General features: G+C 46.7%; 1 protein-coding gene across 4 annotated transcripts in view; it reads right to left on the bottom strand.

The window, feature by feature from the left end:
• Window positions 1–24,891, bottom strand: part of TEKT1 (tektin 1) — a 54,735-nt gene that overhangs the window by 3,915 nt on the left and 25,929 nt on the right. Inside the window, exons 2-8 of one of the 4 annotated variants that reach the window (XM_005669134.4) lie at window positions 21,929–22,006; window positions 19,616–19,711; window positions 17,430–17,636; window positions 12,996–13,161; window positions 10,902–11,030; window positions 10,196–10,339; window positions 9,265–9,487 (exon numbers count right to left, since the gene is read on the bottom strand). In XM_005669134.4, coding sequence (XP_005669191.2) covers window positions 9,265–9,487; window positions 10,196–10,339; window positions 10,902–11,030; window positions 12,996–13,161; window positions 17,430–17,619 — 852 coding nt within the window. In that variant the 5' untranslated portion in view covers window positions 17,620–17,636; window positions 19,616–19,711; window positions 21,929–22,006. Of the gene's footprint in view, window positions 1–9,264; window positions 9,488–10,136; window positions 10,340–10,901; window positions 11,031–12,995; window positions 13,162–17,429; window positions 17,637–19,567; window positions 19,712–20,260; window positions 20,364–21,928; window positions 22,007–24,891 lie in introns of those variants that run through there. The other 3 variants (XM_021067709.2, XM_003131872.7, XR_014821595.1) reach the window with 3 other exon arrangements.

The raw sequence follows: 24,891 nt of genomic DNA on the forward strand, positions 1-24,891 counted from the left end.
CCAGGCTAGGAGTCAAATCGGAGCTACAGCTGCCGGCCTACACCACAGCCACAGCAACACCAGATCCAAGCTGCACCTGCGACCTGCACCACAGCCCACGGCAGCACTGGATCCTTAACCCACTGAGCGAGGCCAAGGATCAACTCTGCAACCTCATGGTTCCTAGTCGGCTTCATTTCCACTGTGCCACGATGGAACTCCTAATTTTTTAATTAAATATACTTAAGGTATAATTTTAAAAAATCAGATCATATTTTAAGTATTTTACAAATACTTTAAAATACCCAAAATACACAGACTCTTTAAAACAAAATGACTGACACTATGGGTTAGATCAGGAGTCAGTAAACTATGTCCTCTGAGTCGAATCCAGTCTGCTACCTGTTTTTGTACAGACTGGGAAACAGGAATTTTTTTCTAAATGAATAGACGTTCCTTTTTGCGGTAGTTTTAGATTTATAACAAAAGTGAGCATATACCATATTCCCATATACCTTATCTCCCCTCCCACAGTTTCCTCGCATTATTAACAACTCGCATTCATTACCTAAAGTCCACAGTTAATATTAGGATTCACTCTTTGTGGTATACATTTTGCAGGTCTTGACAAAGGCATTCAAGTATCTGCCATCAGATTATCATACAGGGAGGGAGTGGGAGGGATCGGGAGCTTGGGCTTATCAGACACAACCTAGAATAGATTTACAAGGAGATCCTGCTGAATAGCATTGAGAACTATGTCTAGATACTCATGTCGCAACAGAAGAAAGGGTGGGCGAAATAACTGTAACTGCAATGTATACATGTAAGGATAACCTGACCCCCTTGCTGTACAGTGGGAAAAAAAAAAAAAAGATTATCATACAGAATAGGTTCCACTGCCCCCCAGATACTCTGTGCTCCTCCTTTTCGTCCCTCATTCACTCAGCCCCCCTTTGAAGCTCTGGCCACCAGTAACCTTTCTACTCTCGCCATAGTGTTGCCGTTTCAAGAATGTCATATAGTTGGAATCAATCAGTATGAGTCATACAGTACGAATTTATGATTGGTCTCTTTCATGAGTAATATGCATGTAAATTTCCTCCATGTCTTTGTGTGGCTTGATTGCTCCTTTTTATCATCGAATAATATTCCGTTGTATGGTTACAGCGGTTTGGATAAACTTTACCTATTGAAGGAGAACTTGGTTGCTTCCAAGTTTCAGCGATTATGAAGAAAGCTGCTATAAACATTCACATGCAGATTTTTGTGTGGACATACATTTTCAGCACATTTGGGTAAATACCAAGGAGGGAGATTGCTGAATTATATGTTTAGTTTTGTAAGAAACTGTCAGACTGTCTTCCAAAGTGGCTGTACCATTTTGCTTTTCCCACCAGCAATGACAGTTCCCTGCCAGCATTTGATGTGTCAATGTCTTAGATTTTCTTTCTTTCTTTTTTTTTTTTTTTTCGCTTTTTAGGGCTGAACCCAAGGTGTAGGGAAGTTGCTGGGCTGGGGGTCGAATCAGAGCTACAACCGCTGGCCTATGTCACAGCCACAGCCACTGGGGATCTGAGCCGTGTCTGCAGCCTACACCACAGCTCACAGCAACGCCAGATCTTTAACCCACTGAGTGAGGCCAGGGATTGAATCTGCATCCTAATGGATCCTAGTCGGGATCGTTAACCATTGAGCCACAAAGGGAACTCCCTGTTTTAGATTATCTGTAGGTATGTGGTGGTATCTTGTTTTAATTTCAGTCCCTAATGAGGTATGATGTTCAGCATCTTTTCATATGCTTCATTGCCATATGCTTCTTTGGTGAGGTGTCTGTTCAGATCTTTTACCCAGGTTTTTTTTTTTTTTTTTTGGCTGCACCCTTGGCATATGGAAGTTTCTGGGCCAGGGATCAAATCCGAGCCTCAGAAGCAATGCCCGCTGCTACAGTGACAACCCAGATCCCTAATCCGCCTCCACACAGTGGGAACTCTCACTTTTGCCATTTTTTTTTTTTTTTTTTGCTTTTTGGGGCCACACCCATGGCATATGGAGGTTCCCAGGCTAGAGCTCTAATCGGAGCTACAGCTGTTGGCCTACACCACAGCCACAGCCACGCCAGATCCGAGCTGCATCTGCAAACTACACCACAGCTCATGGCAATGCCAGATCCTTTAACCCACTGAGCGAGGCCAGGGATGGAACATGCGACCTGATGGTTCATAGTTGGATTTGTTTCTGCTGAGCCACGATGGGAACTCCTGGCCTAGTTTATAAGTGGGCTGTTTGTTTTCTGACTGTGAGTTTTAAGGGTTCTTTGTATATTTTGAGTAACGGTCCTTTATCAAATATTTCTCTTTACATTCTCTTCAAAGAGAGGTTTTTGCATTTTTAAATGGTTGGAAAAAAGATCGAACGAAGAATAACATGTTGTATCTTGTAAAATTATATCAAGTTCACATTTTTAGGGTCTATTACTAAAGTTTTGTTGGAACACAGCCGTGTTCATTCATTTACACGTCTGCTTTTTGAACTGCAAGGGCAGAGTTGGGACGTTGTAACAGACTGTGTGTTTTACTCTCATTGCTTTGCACTGCTGTCTAGAGGAAGGCCGGTCCGAGTGACATGGTCATAACTTGACAGCTTTCCGAGTGTTTATGTGTCACCATATGGTGGCATCTTGCTTTATTTTTTATCGCCAATGCATGCCCATCATGTCAAGACAAGAAGAATGGGCTTCGTGTGTTGTAGTTGTCAGGTACAGCGAAGGGTCGGTTTTGTTCATCTCTTGGGTAGCAAAGCACTGCGTTTGTGGTGCCACGACACCATGGTTGTGCTGAAGGAGACAGCAGGACCGGACTAAGCATTCCCTGCAAGACTCCCAACTCACCAGGGAGCGACGGCCAGAAACATTAGAAACTTAGGATCTCATCCCCGCAGAACTTCTTCACAAAAATGAAAATGAGGCTGTCATCAAAATAAGGTTCCAAGTGGCTCATGGGTTTTCCAAGGAAGGAACACCAGTTACTCGATGGTGACTTAATGAAATTGTGATTGATTTGCAGCAGCTGAGGAAGGGGCTCCAGAGGATAGAAATTATTTTCAGACTATTGGTCTTTCTGCCTGAAGAGCTACTTGAGGAGTGAAGGACCTTCGGAGGAACATCGAGAGTCAGTTAAAAGCACGCAAACCAAAGCGCACGACGTTGGATGGTTTCCTAGGCTCTTCCTGAACTGGGGGTTCCGCTACTGTTCAAACTCTGTTCAGGGTTGTTCATTCAAGGTCAAGGCGGGGTTGGAAGTGATGAAAGAATGAGCCTCTATGAATGGGTGCATGAAAGAATACAGGCAAAGATATTTTCAAAACATTGAGAAGCAAGCACAAGGTCAATACAACCTGAAGTGGAACCTGCTGAGAAGAGAGAGAGCTGATGATGGTACCTCTCTGTGTTGAGCACAAGAAGGTGTAGCTGAACATATTTAGAGCCTGTGGAAACGTAAGCTATTTAAATACTGCCTGTGGTTGGCTATTGATTATGTTGCACATCAGGAAGGGCTTTGCAGAAAATACTTGGATCCGTCATGTGGTATTGAACCAGCAGTGTCAATGAACTTCATTAGCTTTCATGGACTTGACCATCATCGGTTCTGAGAATTTTCGTCAGAGGTAGAAGCTGGTTTTCCCGACTTGCCTGGTACCATGGTTTAGCAGTGGTGAAACGTTTCTGTGATTTATTTTAGCTCAGGGCCAAGACTGAAATTTTTCTGAACAAGTACAACCACCCTCAACCACTGTTATCAAACACTGAGTGGCTTTGGAAATGAGCTTTTGTTGCACACTGTAAAATAATTCTTAGTGAATCAACCTAAAATCACAGGGCAAGACAGGCCCTTCAAACACTGACTGCACTAAAGTTATTTCAACAACTAACATGACTTGAGCCACAAGTAATATCAAACTGCTTTATCCTCTTTCTGTGCTGCCCAAAGATGCAGAAGCAACCTACATATATACAATGGAATAGTACTCAGCCATAAAGAAGAACAAAATAATGCCATTTGCAGCAAAATGTATGGACCTAGAAACAATCACACTAAGTCCAACAGAGAAAGGCAAATATATGAGATCACTCACATGTGGAATCTAACAAAAATGATTCAGGAGTTCCTGTGGTTAACGAATCCGACTAGGAACCATGAGGTTGCCATGGGTGCCATAAGGTTCGATCCCTGGCCTTGCTCAGTGGGTTAAGGATCCAGCGTTGCCGTGAGCTGTGGTGTAGGTTGCAGACGAGGCTTGGATCCCGTGTTGCGGTGGCTCTGATGTAGGCCAGTGGCTACAGCTCCGATTGGACCCCTAGGATGGGAACCTCCATATGCCGCGGGAGCGGCCCAAGAAATGGCAAAAAGACAAACAAACAAACAAAAAACCCAAAGATACCAAAGAACTTATTCAGAAACCAGAAACAGGCAAAGTTTTCAAAATCAAACTTATGGTTCCCAAAGGGGAAACACTGTGGGGAGGGAAAAATGAGGAGGTTGGGATCAACCCAGATACACTACTGTTGATAAAATAGATACGTAACAAGGACCTACTGTGTCGCAAAGGAAATCTACGCAATACTGTATAATAACCCGTGTGGGAAAAGCATCTGAAAAGGAATGGGTGGATGTATGTGTATAACTGATTCACTTTGCTGACCCCCTGAAACTAACACGATATTGTAAGTCAACTATACTCCAGTAAGATAGAAAAACATAAAAAACCACCACCGCCATCACCGCTAAAACATGAAGCAAGACCTCCATTCCCACACACATTTGCAGAAGTATTTCTCCAAGCTGCAGAAGGGTTTTTTGGAAACTCAAAGCAAATTTCCATTCTTCAAAATCCACTTAACTATGCACTTAAGAGCCTCTAACTACGCTTCCACAGGGAGTGATTAATCTGAAATGTAATGACGTATGACAAGGCGGATATCAGGAGAACAGTCTAACGGGAATCTGTGGATGCCTTCCAGGCGAAAGTGTTCAATTAAAATTGTCTGCTCCAAGACGGTTATCTGTTTGTGGCAGTACTTATCTGAACGAAGGAACGGTTTCAAAGATGAAATATATAAAATCTCATTACAGATCAGCATTAGCAGATGAATATTTGCAATAGATTTTTTTTAAATGTATTTTTTTTTTTTTTTTGCCTTTTTAGGGTTGTAGGTATGGCATATAGAAGTTCCCAAGCTAGGGGTAGAATTAGAGCTGCGGCTGCCAGCCTACGCCTCAGCCACAGCCACGCCAGATCTGAGCTGTATCTGTTACCTACACCACACGCCAGATCCTTCACCCATTGATTGAGGCCAGGGATGGAACCCATGTCCTCCTGGATACCAATTGGGTTCTGAACCCACTAAGCCACAATGGGAACTCCCCGGTTATTATATTTTTAATTTTTTTTTTTGTCTTTTTAGGGCTGCACTTGAGACATATGGAGGTTCCCAGGCTTGGGATCTAATCGGGGGTGTAGGCGTCAGCCTATACCACAGCCACAGCAACGCAGGATCTGAGCCATGTCTGTGACCAACACCACGGCTCACGGCAATGCTGGATCCTTAACCCACTGAACGAGGCCAGGGATCGAACCCGCATCTTCATGGATGCTGGTCAGATTCATTTACAGTGAGCCATGATGGGAACTCCCTATTTTTAATTTTGTTGATGAAGAATGTGTGGAAATTTGTTTTCTCTCTTATTATATTAATACCTATGTACTATCTTTGATTTTGCCTCTTGGTCCACAAAACCTAAACTATTTTACTAACTGACCCTTTATGGAAAAAGTCTGCTGACTCATTAAGGTAATTGAAACCCTTGGTTAGTTTATCTTAAACACTGTGGTACTAATTCTAAGTCTTACTGGGGTCAAAATAGGTTTCATTCAATAAGGAAACAATGGTGTTATTGAAATCAAAACGGGGGCTACCCTACCCTTTAATTTGGAGGTGCTCGCCTCAGTTTTCTGCCTCTTGACCACAGAGGCTTCCAGCCAGATGACGACCAGGTAGAGCCTTTTCTCATGGAGCCTTGGTCAGCGTCTCCGGATGGGGCAGCAAGTCTCGCCTGGTCTGTTTTAGTCCATTGTTCCAGCCTGTCCAGACCACTTGGGGTGTTCATTTTAGATGTGGCCTCCAAGGCCTCCGCCAGACAGCTCCCAGCTCCTGCCAGGGTCTCCCCCAGCAGGACAGGGCTTCTCACAGGCCCCTGCAAAGACCAGCTTCTTGCCTCTTCTTAATTTGGTTCCAACCTCTTTCTTTTCAGCTGTGCCCATGGCATACGAAGTTTCTGGGCCAGGGACTGAACCAGCACCACAGCAGTGACCTGAGCCACAGTAGTGACAACACCGGATCTTTAACCATTGGCCACCAGGGAACTCTCCATGCCTGGACTTAGTTCTTTTTTTTTTTTTTTTTTTTTTTTTTATTGTCTTTTGTCTTTTTGTCTTTTGTTGTTGTTGCTATTTCCTGGGCCGCTCCCGCGGCATATGGAAGTTCCCAGGCTAGGGGTCGAATCGGAGCTGTAGCCACCGGCCTACGCCAGAGCCACAGCAATGCGGGATCCGAGCCGAGTCTGCAACCTACACCACAGCTCACGGCAACGCTGGATCGTTAACCCACTGAGCAAGGGCAGGGACTGAACCCGCAACCTCATGGTTCCTAGTCGGATTCGTTAACCACTGCGCCACGACAGGAACTCCCTGGACTTAGTTCTTACTCCACCAGGAAGCCACTTGACTATTCCTTGGCTGTGTTCAAGGTCATCATTATTATCATCAACAGCAGCTGCCAATTTTCATTGATTATTATATTGACTATATATAAAAATTATATAAACATATATACATAGGTGTGTACACATATAAAATGGATATGGGCCAGGCATTGTTATAATTTTTTTTTTTTTTTGGCTTTTTAGGGCTGCACATGTAGCACATGGAAGTTCCCAGGCTAGGGGTCATATTGGAGCTGGAGCTGTCAGCCTGCACCACAGCCACAGCAACGTGGGATCCAAGCTGCATCTGGTACCTACACCAAAGCTCATGGCAATGCTGGATCCATAATCCACTGAGTGAGGCCAGGGATTGAACCTGCATCCTCATGGATACTAGTCGGGTTTGTTACTGCAGAGCTACAACAGGAACTTCTAAATTTCTTTTTCTTTTTTTTTTTTTTTTTTTTTATGGCTGCATTCACAGCATGTACAAGTTCCCCAGGCCAGGGATTGAATCCCAGCCACAGCTGTGACTTACACCACAGCTGAAGCAATGCTGGATCCTGGGCTGGAAATCAAAACTGCACCTCCACAGCGACCCAAGCCACTGCAGTCAGGTTCTTAACGCACCGTGCCACAGTGGGAACTCCTGTTCTAAATATTTTGTCTGGGTTGTCGAATTTTACCCTTACCAACTCTCGGAGGTGAGGGCTGTTGCTGTCCTTATTATTTATTAAGGAGGAAACTAAGGAACAGTGGATTGGAAATGTTTTAAACTTTCTGTATATTATGATGCTTTGACACCTAAGAAAACCTGTCTGGCTGTGGGGAGGCTGCCCCTCCCTGGGCTCCCTGATTCTTAGAGATGGCAGAGGACCCAGCCCGAGCAGCCTGGGATATGAAGACTCACCAGCCCAGAGACCTCCCTGCCATGTGCCCTTTCAGCTCAGGTGACCATCTTCCTCTTCCTCGAGCATCCCAGGGCCGGGTGCCAGGCAACTGGGGACCATGCCACAGCCCACAGCCCACTGAGGCTAGGCACACAGTAGCAGATCCCAAACGACTCCCCGGCCTTGCCTTGCCTGCCCCAGGAAAGGCTGTGGCCTGCCCCTTCCCCGCATTCCCACTCTCTGCCTCCTGAGCACCCTGCTGTCTGCCCCGGTGGCCTGGCCTGGGGAGCCCCGCCTCCTGCCACTAGGACCTGTGAATATAATACATTTTAAAAAAGGTTGATTGTTTTTTGAAGCAGCTGGATGTGTCAGGTCCCAGACCAGGGATTGAGCCCAGGCCACAGCGGTGAAAAGGCCAAATCCTAACCACTAGACCCCCAGGGAATTTCCAATAAACCTCGTTTTTCCTGAGCCTCCCTCCTCCTCGTGGCTGTGCTTGACTGACCATCTCAAAAGCACACAAAACATTAAGTAGCCTCCCTAAGATCGTACAGCAAGTGCTGAAGTCGCAAGTCAAAGCCGGCCTGTCTGGCTCCGGGCTCTGCACACTCACTTGCAGCCTCTTCTCCCTGTCGTTTGGCTGAACATTGCAGTATGACACCCGATGACATTGTGGTTTGCTCTGCTCATCGCAGAGACCTTTTCTGACAGGGGGACTCTGGGTTCACGGAAGGCAAGGTGGGAAGGCCGCGGGGGGACAAGGCTCTAATCCCAAGCTGCCAGCAGTGCACCTGCCACCTGGGGTCCCTTCTGCCCTCTGTGTCTGTTTCACCATCAGTGAGATGCCATCAGTGGCCACATGGGGTAGCTGTAACTGACCCGATGTTCCCGCTGAGGTACAAGCTCACCTGCCTACGTCCCTCAGCTGGTCTGTGGCAGGACTGGAACTTGGGCCCCCAGATCTTCAGTCCCAGTTCAGCTCTTGTTCTGCTGGACTCTACTCAGTGTCCCTGAGCTTAGCCTGTGGGGTGGGCCTAGAGGCTCAGGATCCAGGGTCCTTGCTGGTGCAGGAGGAGGGCTAGAGCTGGCTTACTGGGCTGATTGTTAGATATTGTGGAATTCCACCAGACCAGTGTTTAATGGGCAACTTGAAACCGACCATAGTAGAAGTATTTATGCTACAGAAATCTGCAACTTCTACAAATCAGGGCCTTCCCCCTCCCAGTCCCCACTGCCTTCTCCACCCTCCCCGCCGGAGCCAGTTTACCAGCACTCAGCTGGATAACTGGGAAGGACAGACAATCGGCCAGACCAGGGTGGCAGCTGAGTTTGGAGGAATTGGTTGCATTCAACTCATGGAACTTCTGAGTCATAAAGAATGTCTAAGAATATCTCGCAGGAGCAGGAACTAGGCCCAGTGTAGGCAGACAGCCTGTGCTCTGCAGCAATGACACAGGAGGCCTGGAGTGGGGCCGAGTCCAGGCCCCCTGCACCCAGAGCCTGCTGCTAAGATGGAGCGAGGTGGGGGACTTTACTCCTTAGGTCGCCCAGGGTCACAAGCCCAGAGGCCATGCTAGGTTTCCGGGGTGAAACCTTCTGCACAGGCTGGTCCATGGTCCCTCCCGGGAGCTCACCTTGGCCAGATGAGCAGCCAGCTTGTCCCTGGCATCCTTGGTCTCCTTCAGCCCATTCCTGAACGCGGTGTCCACCACGTCACACTGCCTTTGCAGGTCGCTGGCCGTCTGGGACAAGATGCGGTCCACCAGGGCCTTCAGTGTCATCGAGTTGTTCCTCTGCCTGTCAGCCTTCTCCACGTTGGTGCTGGAGAAGTCCAGCCAGTCCTCCAGGCTCACAGAGCTGGAAGACAACCCGTGCATTCAGCCACAGTGCATTTGGGCTGGGCGGGGGGAAGGGGACAAGCTACTGGAAACCAAGCAGCCAAGCCTCCCTCCGCCATCAGAAGCACTAGAATATTTCCCCAGCTCTAGGCAGAGGGAGCAGTGGCCAGCGGCAATAGCTGTCACTTTGGGGAAACCCACTCACTCTGCGGCACGCGCTGGGCTGGCACCTTCCGGACAGCGTCTCATTTAATCCTTGCAGTGGCTTAGTGAGCTTAGTAACTTTCGTACCCCCATTTGACAGATGAGGAAAACTGAGGCTCAGGAAGATGGGAGCGACTTGGTCGAAATCATACAGGTAGGGGCAATTTAAGTATCAAAATAAATCATAATAGTGCCAGATTACAACACACTGAATAAAACAGGAGAACAGGAGTCCATACTGAAAACAAACAAATGCATACACTGCTGGCTTGAAAAGGAATTGCTTTATGCCACACTGGGGGATCTTAGCATAATGCTGACTGGAAGGAATGTGATACACGAGGTACCGAGGCACCCCTCGGCCCTGTGTCAGGGTTGTCACCACTCAGCGCCAGCCTTTGCCCTAAGCCTGTTTCTTCCCAGCTTGCAGCCTATGGTCAGGGGGACGTCCTAGGTCCTGCTACCTGTCCCAGGAGCACTGGGATGTCACACAGCATGGCCGGGCCGGCAGAGACCCACTCACTTCGGTTCAATCCTCACAGCGTTCTCAGAATAGCGGATGTTGGGTGAGTTGTTATTGAGTGAGAAGCAGATATCGTCAATGGTCAGGGCCGTGAACTTGTCCCTCAGGTCCTTCTCAAGACTGTACTTGGCAGAGCGGTTCAGCCTGAAGGGAGAAGCCAAGCTGGATTTCTCCCTCTGCAAAGCCCCGCGGGCACCTACCCCAGGCTCTGGGGAGACCCTGCAAAACGGAGCTAAAGCTGGCCTAGTGCAGGAAGGAGGCCCTTCCTCCCACCTTCCCATTCCCCCAAACACACACACACACACACACACACACACACACACACACACACACACACCCCATTAGGTACTTGGTGACAAATGAACGTGTGCAAGCCTGAACTTCAAGTCCTCCCTCCAACTGCGACATTTTCCCATGTCACCGCTGTGGCATCCTATTTGCGAGGTCCACCCGGGGAGAACTGGCTCCATTGTCCTCCAGTTTGTACTCCAGCTCCCTCCCGACCCACCACCAGAGGGCGACTGTCACGCACGAGAGGTGGTCCAGGTCTCATCCTGAGTGTTCCCTGTGCCACCTTGTAGGTTGGAAAAGAGCTGGTAGGATGTTAAACCCCACTGCTTCTGTGCCGTGGGGCACGGCCTGGGTGGTTGCTGCCTTTTTAAGATACGGTCGGTGAAGACACGAGGGCAGACCCCCGACAGCCTACCTGATCTGCTCGGCCGTCTCCTCCAGGGTGCGCGTCAGCAGTGCCCTCACCCCCTGGATGACCTCGGCCTCCTTGATCAGCTCCTGCTCCACTTCATCACGCACCAGGTCGATGCCAACTCGCTTCTCCCTGACCGGGACAAAGGTGGTCGGTCAGTCATCCCATGAGCGGAGGGAGGCAACTTGAAATTTGCCAACTTTTAAAATTATCTGGACACACAGAGGTTCTGCAGCATATGGAGGTTCCCAGGCTAGGGGTGGTATCAGAGCTGTAGCCACTGGCCTGCGCCACGGCCCCAGGAAGGCAGGATCCCAGCTGGGTCTGCAACCTACACCACAGGTCACGGCAATGCCGGATCCTTAACCTGCTGATTACAGCCAGGGATCAAACCTGCGTCCTCATGGATATCAGATTTGTCTCTGCTGAGCCACGAGCTGAGCTCTTCATATGAATATTCATTCTCACATAACCTTTCAAGTACAGGTGAGCAAAGGGAGTTTCACAGAGGTTAACTCACCCCATGTCCTAGAACTGGGCATTGCACCTGCTTTTAACCGCTTACTCCCAAAATTGATCCGTCACTGCCATATATTTGTTCTTTTCCATCTGCTCACGTGACAGTGTGTGGAAGGCTCCACCCCTCTCCTGCTGTGTGGCCTCAGGCTCACTGAATACTTATCTGCGCCTTGGTTTCCTCTTCTGTGAAATGGGGGTAACTATTAGTACGTCCCTGGTTTGTGCAAGGAACGAAAGCAGCCAGCAGAGGACCTGGCACAGAACAGCAAGTGCTCAGTCCACTCAGCAACCTCTACATCCTAGTCACCCTTAGGTGCAGGCTCCAGCCAACCGATGTTGGCCTCTTTGATCTGCTACTACTAACCTTTGCTTCACAGACTCTCTCAGCCTGGCTGGGGGATCGTTGCCCGCCTAAGCTCACTGAGGTGACAGGGCTTTCTGGGAAGGAGGAACAGCGTGGACTGAGCCACGATGCATGTGGGAAACTGCAAGCAGCTCAGTGCCCCTAAGCACACCCACTGCTGGGGTCACGGGGGCCCCACCTGTGAGGAACCTCGTTTTGGAAGGTGTTAGGGCGTAGGGATGTAAGGAAAGGGTTTTAAGCGTGGGAGTCACCTGTGAAGATCTGCCCTGGGGAAAGTTAACTCCGTAGCTAGAATGGGGGTTCTCCTGGGGCGCAGTGGTTTGACGATCTGGCATTGTCACTGCAGTGGCTTGGGTGGCTGCTGTGGTGCGGGTTTGATCCCTGGCCTGGGAACTTCCATATGCTTCGGGCCAAAAAAAAAAAAAGAAAGAAAGAGAAAGAAAATAACCAGAATGGAGGATGCTCTTGAACAGAGGGGGCTATGCTGGCAGCAGGGGGCTCCGGCAAGGGCTGCGATGGGGATCAGGTCTGGAAATCAGCATCACCCCAGAGCAGAGAGGATGACCCTACTCATGGGACTTCCAGGAGGCATGTTTGTAGAGTGCTCTCTGGTTTGCAAAGTGCTTCCACGTGGCTCTGTGGAGGGGAGCAGTCTTGTTGTCCTCTAGTAACTCTATCTGCTCTACCTGTGCCAAAGAAAGACTCCCTTTCCCCAGTTTGCATTGGTGTGGCCGTGTGACTAAGCTCTGGTCAATGGAGTGCAGGTTGAAATGGGGGATACCAAACCGTAATTACTCCTACTCGCTGGAATGTAGGCATAAGGGCTGGAGCTCCAGCTGCCATCTTGAATCATGGGGTAGCCTTGGGAGTCAAAGCCACGCACATGGACCAAACGAGACAGAAAAGGCCTGCAAGCCTGACACTGGTCCACCATGCCAACCCTGACCTATCTCCAGATTCCTTAAATGTGAGAGAGAAGGAAACGAACTTGGTTAAGTTCAAGGTTATTCTGCTCATTTTTCTGATGACCCGCAGCCAGACTTAGTCCTAACTGACACTTCAGTTGGTCAAGGGCAGAAGTGAGACATGAATTCATCCACGGCTCCTTCTGCTGCCCCGCACCAGAGGCCTCCCCAGAGAATTTCAGGCTCTACTACCCAGCGGTTCATTTTTCATGACAGGTGATTCATTAGAGAGCATTCACTGCCTCCTACCTGTATTCCAGACACTTCTCAGTGATGTGCAGGGGCTCTTTAAGGCTTTCGAGCGCTTTCTCCAATCTGGTCTGATATATGAGCAGGTCTTCGGTTGCGGACACCAGCTGCTCGAGTTTGTCATCTAACTCCTTCTTCCAGAACCTGACTTCCTCAAGCCTCTGTTCTGAACCACACAGAGAAGTTACACCAGGGTGAATCTAATTCCTGGGCAACCAACTCTTGGATTGGAAACTTGAATCAGACTATTGTAAAACTACCTGAGATATTTTCTTTTCTTCTTAGAGCAGCGCTCCTTGAGGCATTTTAATGTCTTTTTGTAAGTGTTTATTGGAGGGGGGGGCAGGGAGAGAGGGAAGGAGGGGAGGAAAGAAGGAAAGAAAGATTTCTTCTTACATGCAATATCAAATTCATCCGAATATCATTCTACACATCGACTTCAATGCCCACTGTTTTTAATAACTTTTATTCTATCAGAATATGAATGTATATATATTGGAAAAGCCAAATAGTATCACAAGTCAAAGAATGCTGACATTTACAAGCGACAGTTGAAACTAAGAGGAAGACATGGATCAGAATCTCCCCGTAAAGCCTTCAGAGAGAGCGTAGCCCTGCGACACCTCTGTGCCCCATCCCAGTCCTTCAGCCTGTCCTGCTGGTTCTGTCTTCAAAATACGATTCGAATCTGCCCCATTTCTCCCTATTTACTGACATTGTCTTAGTCCAAGAGAACAATTTGGAATAATTTCACTTACTTGCCTTTTTAACCTGAATTCTATCTTCCTCGTGCACTAGATTTCCTCACTTGTTAGGTGTCTGTCAAGTTTTTTACCCATTTTTTGTATTGAGTTTTCTGCCTCTTTCTTCTTTATTTTTAAAAGTTCTTTATATATAAATCTGGATGCAAATCCTTTGTCAGGTATGTATGTTATGACTATTCTCTCCTATTTTGTGGTTTGTTTTTTCAGTTTTTTTTTTTTTTTTTTTTGCTTTTTAGGGCCACACCTGTGGCAGGCTAGGTGTCGAATCGGAGCTACAGCTGCCAGCCTACACCACAGCCATAGCAATGTGGGATTCAAGCCGCATCTGCAACCTACACCACAGCTCACGGAAACGCCAGATCCTTAACGCATGGAGTGAGACCAGGGATTGAACCCGCCACCTCATGGTTCCTAGTCGGATTCGTTACTGCTGAGCCATGATGGGAGGTCCTGCTTTTTCAGTTTCTTAATGAAGACTTTTTTTTTTTTCCCTGTCTTTTTGCCATTTTTAGGGCCACTCCCGCGGCATATGGAGGTTCCCAGGCTAGGGGTCTAATCAGAGCTGTAGCCGCCGGCCTACGCCACAGCCACAGCAAGCAGGATCCAAGCCGAGTCTGCAACCTACACCACAGCTCACAGCAAGGCTGGATCCTTAACCCACTGAGCAAGGTGAGGGATCGAACTCGAAACCTCATGGTTCCTAGTCGGATTCGTTAACCACTGAGCCACGATGGGAGCGCCAATGAAGTCTTTTTAATAAACAAATTCCTTCATTTTATTGTATTATTATTTTTTGGCCATGTAGCATGTGGAAGTTCCTGGACCAGGGATCAAACTCATGCCACAGCAGCAACCTGAGCCTCTGCAGTGGCAAGGCTGGATCCTTAACCCACTGCACCACAAGGGAACTCCAAAGATTCTTCATTTTAATACAGTCCAATGTATTGTATATGTGTGGGTTTGCTTCTAGACCCTACTATATTCCATTGGTCAATATTGCTCTGTCTCTGACTATACCTCACTGTGTTCCTTATTATAACTTTATAGTAAGCCTTAAATCCTCAGTGAAAGCCTTCCAGCTTAGTTCTGTTTCAAGAAAGCTATGTCCATTCTTGCCCCTTTGCATTTCTATGCGAATTTTAGAAGCTGTTTGCCAATTTCACCACAAAAACTTGCGAGATTTTCATTGACTTTGCATCGAATCTACAGATTAATATGAAGAGAATCGAATCTTTAAAACACTCTCTTCCAATCTATTAGCTAATCTATCCCTGCATTTATTTAGAATTTCTTCAACCTCTTTCAATATCAGTTCATCATTTTCAGTACAGAATTCTTACCTGTCTTTTGTCAGGTTTATTCCTAGATATTTGATGTTTTTTAATGCCACTGCAATGGCTAATTTTATAATGAGTCAATGAATCAATGAAATCAACTCAGACCTTAAAAACTTTCTTCTCATGCCTATTAAAACATGATTATTGTGAAAAATGAATGGTGCATCCTCATTTCAAATACCTACCTATCTACACAATTATTTAGGACAGGTCTGCTTGGTATAGGCTGGTATCAGGTATAAGGATCAACTTATCAGGAGAAGCCTAACATCTAACTTTGCAGGCCTGAATAAAGCTTTGGTTTATTGGAGGCCAGAAAACTAGCAGCCCTTAGACTAGGTTTTATCTATAGATGTGTTTGTTCTTTCTGCCTATTGTTATAAATACATCACAATTGGAGCTCCCACTGTGGCTCAGTGGGTTAAGAACCCAACTAGCATCCGTGAAGATGTGGGTTTGATCCCTGGCCTTGCTCAGTGGGTTAAGTATCCAGTGTTGCAGCAAGCTGTGGTGTAGGTCATAGATGTGGCTCGGATCCCACATTGCTATGGCTGTGGCCTAGGCCTGTGGCTGCAGCTCTGATTCAACCCCTGTCCTGGGAACTTCCATATGCTACAGGTGTGGCCCTAAAAAAAAAAAAAGAAAAAGAAAAGAAAAAAAAATACACCACAATTGCCAGCATTTAAAAAGTGGATAATTCTATCTTTCCAAATTTTATTTATTTATTTTTTAACTTTTCAGGGCCGCACCTGTAGCATACGGAAGTTCCCAGGCTAGGGGTCGAATCCAAGCTGCATCTGTGACCTATGCTGCACTTGCGGCAATGCTGGATTTTTAACCCACTGCTCGAGGCCAGGGATCCAACCTGCATACTCATGGATACTATTCGGGTTCTTAACCTGTTCAGCCACAATGGGAACTCCCCAGATTTTCTTTTCTTTTCTTTTCCTTTCTCTTTCTTTCTTCTCTCTCTCTCTCTCTCTCTCTCTCTCTCTCTCTCTCTCTCTCTCTCTCTCTCTCTCTCTCTCTCTTTTTCTTTCTTTTTGGCTTTTTAGGGCTGCACCTGTGGCATATGGAAGTTCTCAGGCTAGAAGTCAAATCAGAGCTACAGCCGCCAGCCTACGCCACAGCCACAGCAACATGGGATCCGAACTGCACCTGCAACCTACACCATAGCTCACGGCAACGCCGGATCCTTAACCCATTGAGCAAGGTCAGGGATCAAACCCGAACCCTTATGGACACTGAGTGTCCAAAGGGAACGCTCACATTTTCTTTAAAAAAAGAGAAAAAATCAGGCAGTTTGGCAATACCAGGCCCATATTCTTTTTGGAAAAAAAAAAAGGGTTGAAATCGAGTAGCTGCTCCCTGCTTAGATGGAGAATGCATTCTCCAGGTGCCTGTAGTCACCACCACTCCCATTTGCCACAAGGGGGTTTATCCAAACTCCTGTGTTGCCTGCCCAACCCTGACAGACTGTTGGGTTTGGCATTTGGAAGGTTTTATGTTTATTCTTGTTTTGCTGATTAAAGCACACCAACTTTTAAATCACGTTTGTAGGAATGGAACTGTCAAGACAGCATTACTCTTTTTTTTTTTTTTTTTCTGGTCTTTTTGTCTTTTTAGGGCTGCACCCTCGGCATATGGAGGTTCCCAGGCTAGGGGGTCTAATCACAGCTGCAGCTGCCAGCCTACACCACAGCCACAGCAATGCCAGATCAGAGCCGTATCTGCAACCTACACCACAGCTCACGGCAATGCCAGATCCTTAACCCACTGAGCAAGGCGAGGGATCGAACCGCAACCTCATGGTTCCTAGTCAGATTTGTTTCCGCTGTGCCATAACGGGAACGCCGGCATTACTCTTTCTTTAAGACTCATCTCAAATATTCCTCTCTAGGAAGTTTTTTCCAACTCTCAAGGGCCTTCCTCACCCCTACTTTTGCACCCTCTCCCCAGCACCTATCCAGTTATTGTCTGCTTAGTGATTTTTGTATTTTTCTCCTCCTCAATCCAGGAGCCCCTAAAAAACAGAGACTCTGGTCATCCCTGTGATAGTCCCTGTGCTTGGTCCATTTCTTAGATGCTCAGCAGATATGTATCAAATCGATAAAAGAATGAATGACAGGTGGCTGAAAATCAGACTGGGTTATCATGGATCTAACTTAGGGCAGGGAACTTAAAGACAGAACCTGGAGAGTACACCTGTTTCTCCCTCCTATTTCAAGATACTACACTGCCACTCCTGAACATGAAGTGCAAGTGACAGTGTCACCATCCGTCCACAGTATCATCCAAATGTGCTCACAAATAGGCCAAGTGTGTCTTCTTACCTAGTTTCTTGTTCACATCGCTTTGAGATTTTCTTGTGGTCTTTTCGATTTCATCCACAAGCCTCTGACTTTCTGCCACCAGGCGTTCGGAGCGTGACCTTTGGGCCTCTGCTCGGTGGTAGTGGTTCTTGTTAGCAATGTGCCACTCTGAGGGCAAGAACTTGGGCGGAGGTTGCAGTAATTTGGCCATTTGAGGTTTCCAATGTCCTGACCAAAAGCAGAATTTTTTTTTTTTCAGACTTACAGAAAGCAAGTTTTTTAAATGTCAGTTGTTGTTACAGCGTGACATGGCATGCCCAAAAGTGCACAAACCATAACCTGTACACAAAATGAGAACCTCTGGATAGCCAGCACCCGGATTAAGAAACAAGTTTTAGCAGTACCTCCTGCCTCTTTCTGGCCACTCTTTTTTTTTTTTTTTTTTTTTTTAGGGCTGTACCTGTGGTATATGGAAGTTCCTGGGCTAGAAGTTGAATCTGAGCTGCAGCTGCCACCTACATCACAGCCATAGCAACGCTGGATCTGAGCCCTATCTGTGACCCACGCTGCCGCTTGTACCAATGCTGGATCCTTAACACTCTGAGTGAGGCCAAGGATGGAACCTGTATCCTCCTGGACACTATGTCAGGTTCTTAACCCACTGAGCCACCATGAGAACTCTCTGGTCACTATTCTTCACCCCCACACCCACACCGTAACCACTATTCCAACTTTTAACGCTATATGTTAGTTTTTGTATTTTTGAACTTAATGTAAATGAAATCACTCTGTGGTCTTTTGTATCTGACTTCTTTTTGTTCAACATTGTAAGAAATTTATCAGTATTATTCATATAGTTATAGCTTGGTTCATTCTCATTACAGTGCAGTATATATTGTATAGTATATATTCTGAATATACCAAAATCTCTCTCTCTTTTCTGTTTATGGATATTTAGGTTTCCAGTTTGGGGCTATCATGAGAAGGCTATCAATATTCTCAGAAGTGTTCTTTGGTGAACACATGCATGTATTTTTTTTTTTCCTTTGCTTTTTAGGGCCATGCCCGCAGCATATGGAGATTCCCAGACTGGGGGTCGAATCAGAGCTGCAGCCGCCAGCCACAGCCACAGCAACGCAGGATCAAAACTGTGTCTTTGATCTACACCAAAGCTCATGGCAGTAGTGGATCCTTAACCCACTGAGCGAGGCCAGGGATTGAACCTGCGTCCTCATGGATGCTAGTCAGATTTGTTAACCTCTGAGCCACGACGGGAACTCCTTTTTATGATTCATTAGAAGTGCTAGGTCAAAGGGCAGTGCTCAGGTTCATTAGGAATTGCCTGTTGAGCCTACCCAGAACTTGAAAGAAACAAAACCTTCCCAGAGCAAAGAAAAGGAGAAAACAAGAGGAACACACTGGGAGGCAGCAGGCAACTGCCAGCAGCAATAGAAAGAGGAACTTCTCCCCACTTCATCTGCATCAGCTCTGACTGTGAGGGCCGCCTTCCCCAGATGGGGCTAAAATATGCCTCCACCCACATCCCCACTCAGGAAATCGGGACGCCTGGAGTTCCCGACGAGGAGCAGCGGAAACTAATCTGACGGGGGACCGTGAGGTTGTGGGTTCTATCCCTGGCCTCGCTCAGTGGGTTAGGGAACCTGCGTTGCTGTGGCTGTGGTGTAGGCCGGTGGCTGGGGCTCTGATTAGACCCCTAGCTTGGGAACCTCCATATGCTGTGGGAGCAGCCCTAAAAAGCACAAAAACAAAAACAAAACACCCACAAAAAAAAAAAAAAAAAAATCAGCTCCTGCCCCTAAAGGCTTCTGGACCTTTCTAAAGTTCTTCAAGCATACAAGGATGAAACTGGAGTCAGATCTTGACCGGGCTGCACCCCAGGCCACCCGGCCACCTCTGACAACTCAGGTTCTCCTAATCCAGCCCTTCCTATGGCCTCTGCTGAGGTTGTCTGAGTGTGGGGCTCAACATTTAACCCAGGATTCTTGGATAAGTCTGAGGAGCTCCCAGAAAAATTGAAATTAGAGCTAAATGAGGTCGAAATTAAACCTAAATTCTGGCTGATTCCAGTGGGCACAGACTTTGGGTAGGTCTGAGGGCTACCCTTCACAGTTGGTGGGGTGGAACCAGGGTTTACTTACCTCAGCACCACAAAGTACTACGATAGTTTCAGGATGGGATCTCCTTACCCCAACTGGAGCTCCGGGCTCTTGCAGAACTGGGAGGTAAACAGCGCAGTCTCCATGGCAACCGGCGACACGTCAACAGGGCAAAGGGGGCGGGGTCTGCAACGAGGCTGTATTACCGGAAGGCTCTGCGCAGGCGCGAGTTCTGAGTTTCCTTACCCCCACCCTCCCCCGCTGGAGGTAGAGGGTTGTTGCCTGGGAGCGCTAGGGCCGGAAGACTCGGGACACCAAACAGGAGACAGCGACCAAACCCCCAAGCTGGGAGTCAGGAACTGCGACTAGCCTTTTCCCTGCTGAGGACTGGGTCACCTTGGACTCCCCAGGTGTACAGCGGGGTTGGGCTGGCCCGGGACCACTAAGCCGCAAACCCGGGGGAAGGGATTCCTGGGGTTCCCGCGGCCGCGAGGGGGTTAAGAGGAGGAGGTAGAAGGAGGTGCTCGTTCTTGCACCCCGGGCCTGCCCCTCAGCGGACCGACGGCCGTCTCCAGCTGGGGGCGGGGACTGGACCCAGAGCTAGTAGTAGATTTTATTTCCCAAACTAAGAGTACGGTGATGGAACATGTTCTTTATGGCTGTAATACTGGTAAAGCACTAATATGTAGAAAATAAAGGAATTATACTGTGGGGGACGTAATGCAGATTGCAGACCTGTGTCCTCCCCCGGATAGCCTGAAACAGAAAATGGATGTTCAAATCTCGCGCCCAAATGGCAAACTTTCCTCGACACCCTTTACACCAGTCAATCGAAGTCAACCTCTCCTAAAGGGCAACCAATTAGAGGAGGCTTTGCCTCGTGAAGCCCGCCTCCCTAACATATCGCGAGATCTATGTTAGTGTTATGAATATTAAACACACCGCCTGTTCATTGGCCAGCGGAGGAGCTCGTGTTGCATATTCATATTCCTTGCACCTCAGAGCAGCGGCGACTTAAGGAGCAAGGTATCCTTGCCACCACCCACAACCCAGCGGGAGATTCGCGGGTCTTGGCTACACTTGGCTATTCAGGGCTTGGAGCCCGGGTTCCCCACTCGGCGGACCTGGGGGAAGGCCGTCCTGCAGGAACCGGCCGGAGTCCCAGCCCCATTCCAAGGACACCTAAAGAAGGAAAAAAAAAAAAAAAAAAAAAGAGAGAGAGAGAGAAAGAAAAGAAAAGAGGTTCCTGTCGTGGCACAGCGGAAACGAATTCGACTAGGAACTATGAGGTTGCAGGTTCGATCCCTGGCCTCGTTCAGTGGGTTAAGGATCCGGCGTTGCCTTGAGCTGTGGTGTAGGTCGCAGACGCTGCTTGGATCTAGCGTTGCTGTACCTGTGGCTTAGCAGGGGGCGACTACAGCTCCGATTGGACCCCTGGCCAGGGAACCTCCATGTGCCACGGAACCTCCATATGCCATGGGTGCGGCCCTAAAAAGACCAAAAAAAAGAGGCGGCGTCCTCATAGAGCGAGCCAACCCTGAATGGCCCTTGTCTTTTCCTTTGGAGGCCCTGACCCTGGGGTTCCCTCACCTCAGTTTAAATAAAGAAGGGGAAATTTCTTGGACCTGTTGGAAATTGGCCAAAGTACATGAAATTTGCAATATTAATTATGATCGAAGGTAACCATTGTATTTTTCATCCCTATACAAGTTAAATCCCCTGCCCCTACTCCACGGGTTGGAGAGGGATAGAAAAACCTTGAAACTCTCACTGAAGTTCATGCTTATAGTTGAGTCCAGCCAAGTGGACTTTCCTCTGCTGGTTCTGACCTCTGAAAGGCCTAACTTGGATGCTTTAGCATCTCTTGACATACTTTAAAAAGAAGAAAATAACTCTCCTTCAACTATTTATTCTGGAGTTTAAGTGTAATTGCAAGTATTTGAAAACATTTGCAAAAGAAAAATCTTAGTTTGCACCAACATAGACCAGCAAAAGAATGAGTCCAATAGAGGACATATGGAACAGCTTATTATTAATGATTACTCAGTGTGTCTGGCATCAGTATATAGGTAGGGAGTAATAGAATGTAAAGCAGATACGCAGCTCAGGGCTTAGAATTTGCCAAACTCAGAAACATGCAACCAAAAGTTACATTCAAAGCAGAAACAGGCAGGCAAGGTGCACTGAAGTTTGAAGTGATTTTGAGATTTTTTTGTTGTTGTTGTTGGTTAGAATAAAACTATGCTTCCAAAACTTGTCATCCTAGTACCAACTTCTTCATTTTTGACATATCCATTGACATTTACCACTTATAAAATTATTTTGATATTTTTCTTAAAATACGCTCATTTCTACTTGTAGGCATAATTATTTCAAAAGAAGACTTTATACCCACGCACTTACGGTCAGTGAATCTAGGACGGTGGAGGCAAGAACATACAACGGAGAAAAGAGTCTCTTCAATAAGTGGTGCTGGGAAAACTAGACAGTGACATGTAAAAGAAAGAAATTAGAACATCCTCAAACACCACACACCAAAATAAACTCAAGACGGATGAAAGACATAAATGTAAGACTATACTATACTATAAAACTCTTGGAGGAAAACATAGGCAGAACACTCTTTGACATAAATCACAGCCATATCTTTTTGGATCCACCTCCTGGAGTAATGAAAATGAAAACAAATATAAACAGGACCTAATTAAATTTACAAGCTTTTGCACAATAAAGGAAACTGTAAACAAAACGAAAAGACAACCTGTAGAATTGGAGAAAACATTTGCAAACAAAGCAACCAACAAGGGATTAATCTCCAAAATAGACAAATAGTTCATGCAGCTCAATATCACAAAAAACAAACAACCTAATCAAAAAATGGGCAGAAGATCTAAATAGACATTTCTCCAAAGAAGGCATACAGATGGCCAAAAAGCACAGGAAAACATGCTCAACATCACTAATTATTAGAGAAATGCCAAGCAGAACTACAAAGAGGTATCACTCCTTTCAGAATAGCCATCATCAAAAGTTCTATAAATAATAAGTGCTGGAGAGGGTGTGGAGAAAAGGGAAGTTACTGGGAATGTAAACTGGTACAACCACTATGGAAAACAGTATGGAGGCTCCTCGAAAAACTGGAAAGAGAACTACCATATGATCCTGCAATCCCACTCCTGGACATCTATCAGGAGAAAAACCATAATTCGGAAAGATACATGCAGCCTAGTGTTCACTGCAGCGTTACTTAGAATAGACAAAACACAGAAGCAACCTAAATGTCCACTGACAGAGAAATGGATAAAAAAGATGTGGCATATATATACATATAAATGTATATTTACACCTACTTACCTCTTGACACTTCGTCCCTGGAACTGAAAGGTTTTAATTGGAAAACCAAGTTGATTTTTTTTTTTTTTTTTTTTTTTTTTTGCTTTTTAGGGCCACACTCTTGGCATATGGAGGTTCCCAAGCTAGGGGCCTAATTGGAGCTACAGCTGCCAGCCACAGCCACAGCAATGCCAATCTGAGCCACGTCTGCGACCTACACCACAGCTCACGGCAACACCAGATCCTTAACCCACTGAGCGAGGCCAGGGATCGAACCTGCAACCTCATGGTTCCTAGTTGGATTCATTTCCACTGCGCCACAACGGGAACACACACCCAAGTTGATTTTAAATAGATGCAATGCGTTTCCTTTGGAGAAACTGAGAGGCCTGAATGGGCAACTCTGAGGGCAGGTGTGGGGAGGAGGTGCCACCCCCCCACACACCCCCGTCACGTGTCCACTGGGAGATGGAAAATACAGGAGAAAAATTAAGTCCAAGAGGATAGACCCAAGAGGTTTAATATTTGTCAAGTGGAACTTCCAGAAAGGGGGAAAATGAAGAATAGAAGGTGAAGGAAAGAGAAAGGGAAAATGTCCTGGAGCTAAAGACTTTATTTAAGTTAATCAAGCAAAAAAAATTGAATACAATTTTCTCCCCCCCCCCACTCCCTCCCTCCTTCTCTCTCTCCCTCCTTCTCTCTCTCCCTCTTCCTTTTTCTCCTTCTTCCTTTTTCTTTCTTTCTTTCTTTCTCTCTCTCTCTCTCTCTTTCTTTCTTTCTTTCTTTCTTTCTTTCTCTCTCTCTCTCTCTCTTTCTTTCTTTTTCTCCTTCCTCCCTTCCTTCTTTCCTCCCTTTCTTTCTTTCTTCCTTAGCTGCACCCACAGCATATGGAGTTCCCAAGCCAGGGATCAGATTCAAGCCACACTTTGTGACCTAGGTAGGGCACAGCCGGGGCAATGCCAGATCCTTAACCCAATGTGCCAGGCAGGGCCTGAACCTTCGTCCCAGAGCTCCAGAGACACCACTGATCCCATTCTGCCACAGCAGGAACGCCAAAAAAACTTAATACAATTTTAAAAGGTTACTTTCCACTTACCGTTATTACAAAATATTGGCTATACCCTGGTGTTCTATAGTCATTCCTTGAGCCAATATTACACCCAATAGTTTGTGCCTCCCATCCCCCCATCCCTCTTTGCCCCTCCCCTGCCACTAACTAACCACTAGTTAGTTCTCTGTATGGGTGAGTCTGCTTCTTTTTTGTTATATTCATTAGTTTTTTTGTTTTTTTGGATTTTTTCTTTTAGATTCCACATATAAGTGATATCATACAGAATTTAAGAGTCAAGTCTTGAGATTGAAAGACCCATCCGAAATAATTCTCTCTCTCTCTCTCTCTCACACACACACACGCACACACACACGTAATACACACATTATATGTCCACCTATATTAATACATCCTATTCTGGTGAAATTTCATTATTCAAAGATAAAGAAGAAGAGTTCCCATTGTGGCTCAGCAGTAACAAATCCAACTCGTATCCATGAAGATGAGGGTTCAATCCCTGGACTCGCTCAGTGGGTTAAGAACCCGGCGTTGCTATGGCTGTGGTATAGGCTGGCAGCTACGGCTCCGATTCAATCCCTAGCCTGGGAACTTCCATACACCGTGGGTGCAGCCCTAAAAAACAAACAAAGAAAAACCAGGCGGTGCAGTCCCTGACTTCTAAAATTTCCAACTTTCATTATACCCTTTCTTCCTAACTTGTTTCAGTTTACCTACAGTCCCAAATTATATGTAATACTCCCATACCAGCAGGTGTTGATTATTTTAATGGAAATTTCCTAGAATAACGTTATAGCATGAAAATATGCAGAACAAGAGCTATTGATTGCAGCACCATTAACTCAACTGTGGCCCTTTGCAGAGCTGAAGATGAACTGCCCAGGAGAGGCTGAGGGGCAGGCACTTAGGGGTGATGCCAGTGACCCCTTGAGCAAGCTGCTTCCCCTCTCTGGTCCTCAGTTTC

Source organism: Sus scrofa, chromosome 12 (genome assembly GCF_054392235.1).
Source record: "Sus scrofa isolate SSC_HxYL_T2T_F1_AM1 chromosome 12, Sscrofa_HxYL_maternal_Yorkshire_Landrace_v2.0, whole genome shotgun sequence".
NCBI lineage: Eukaryota > Metazoa > Chordata > Mammalia > Artiodactyla > Suidae > Sus > Sus scrofa.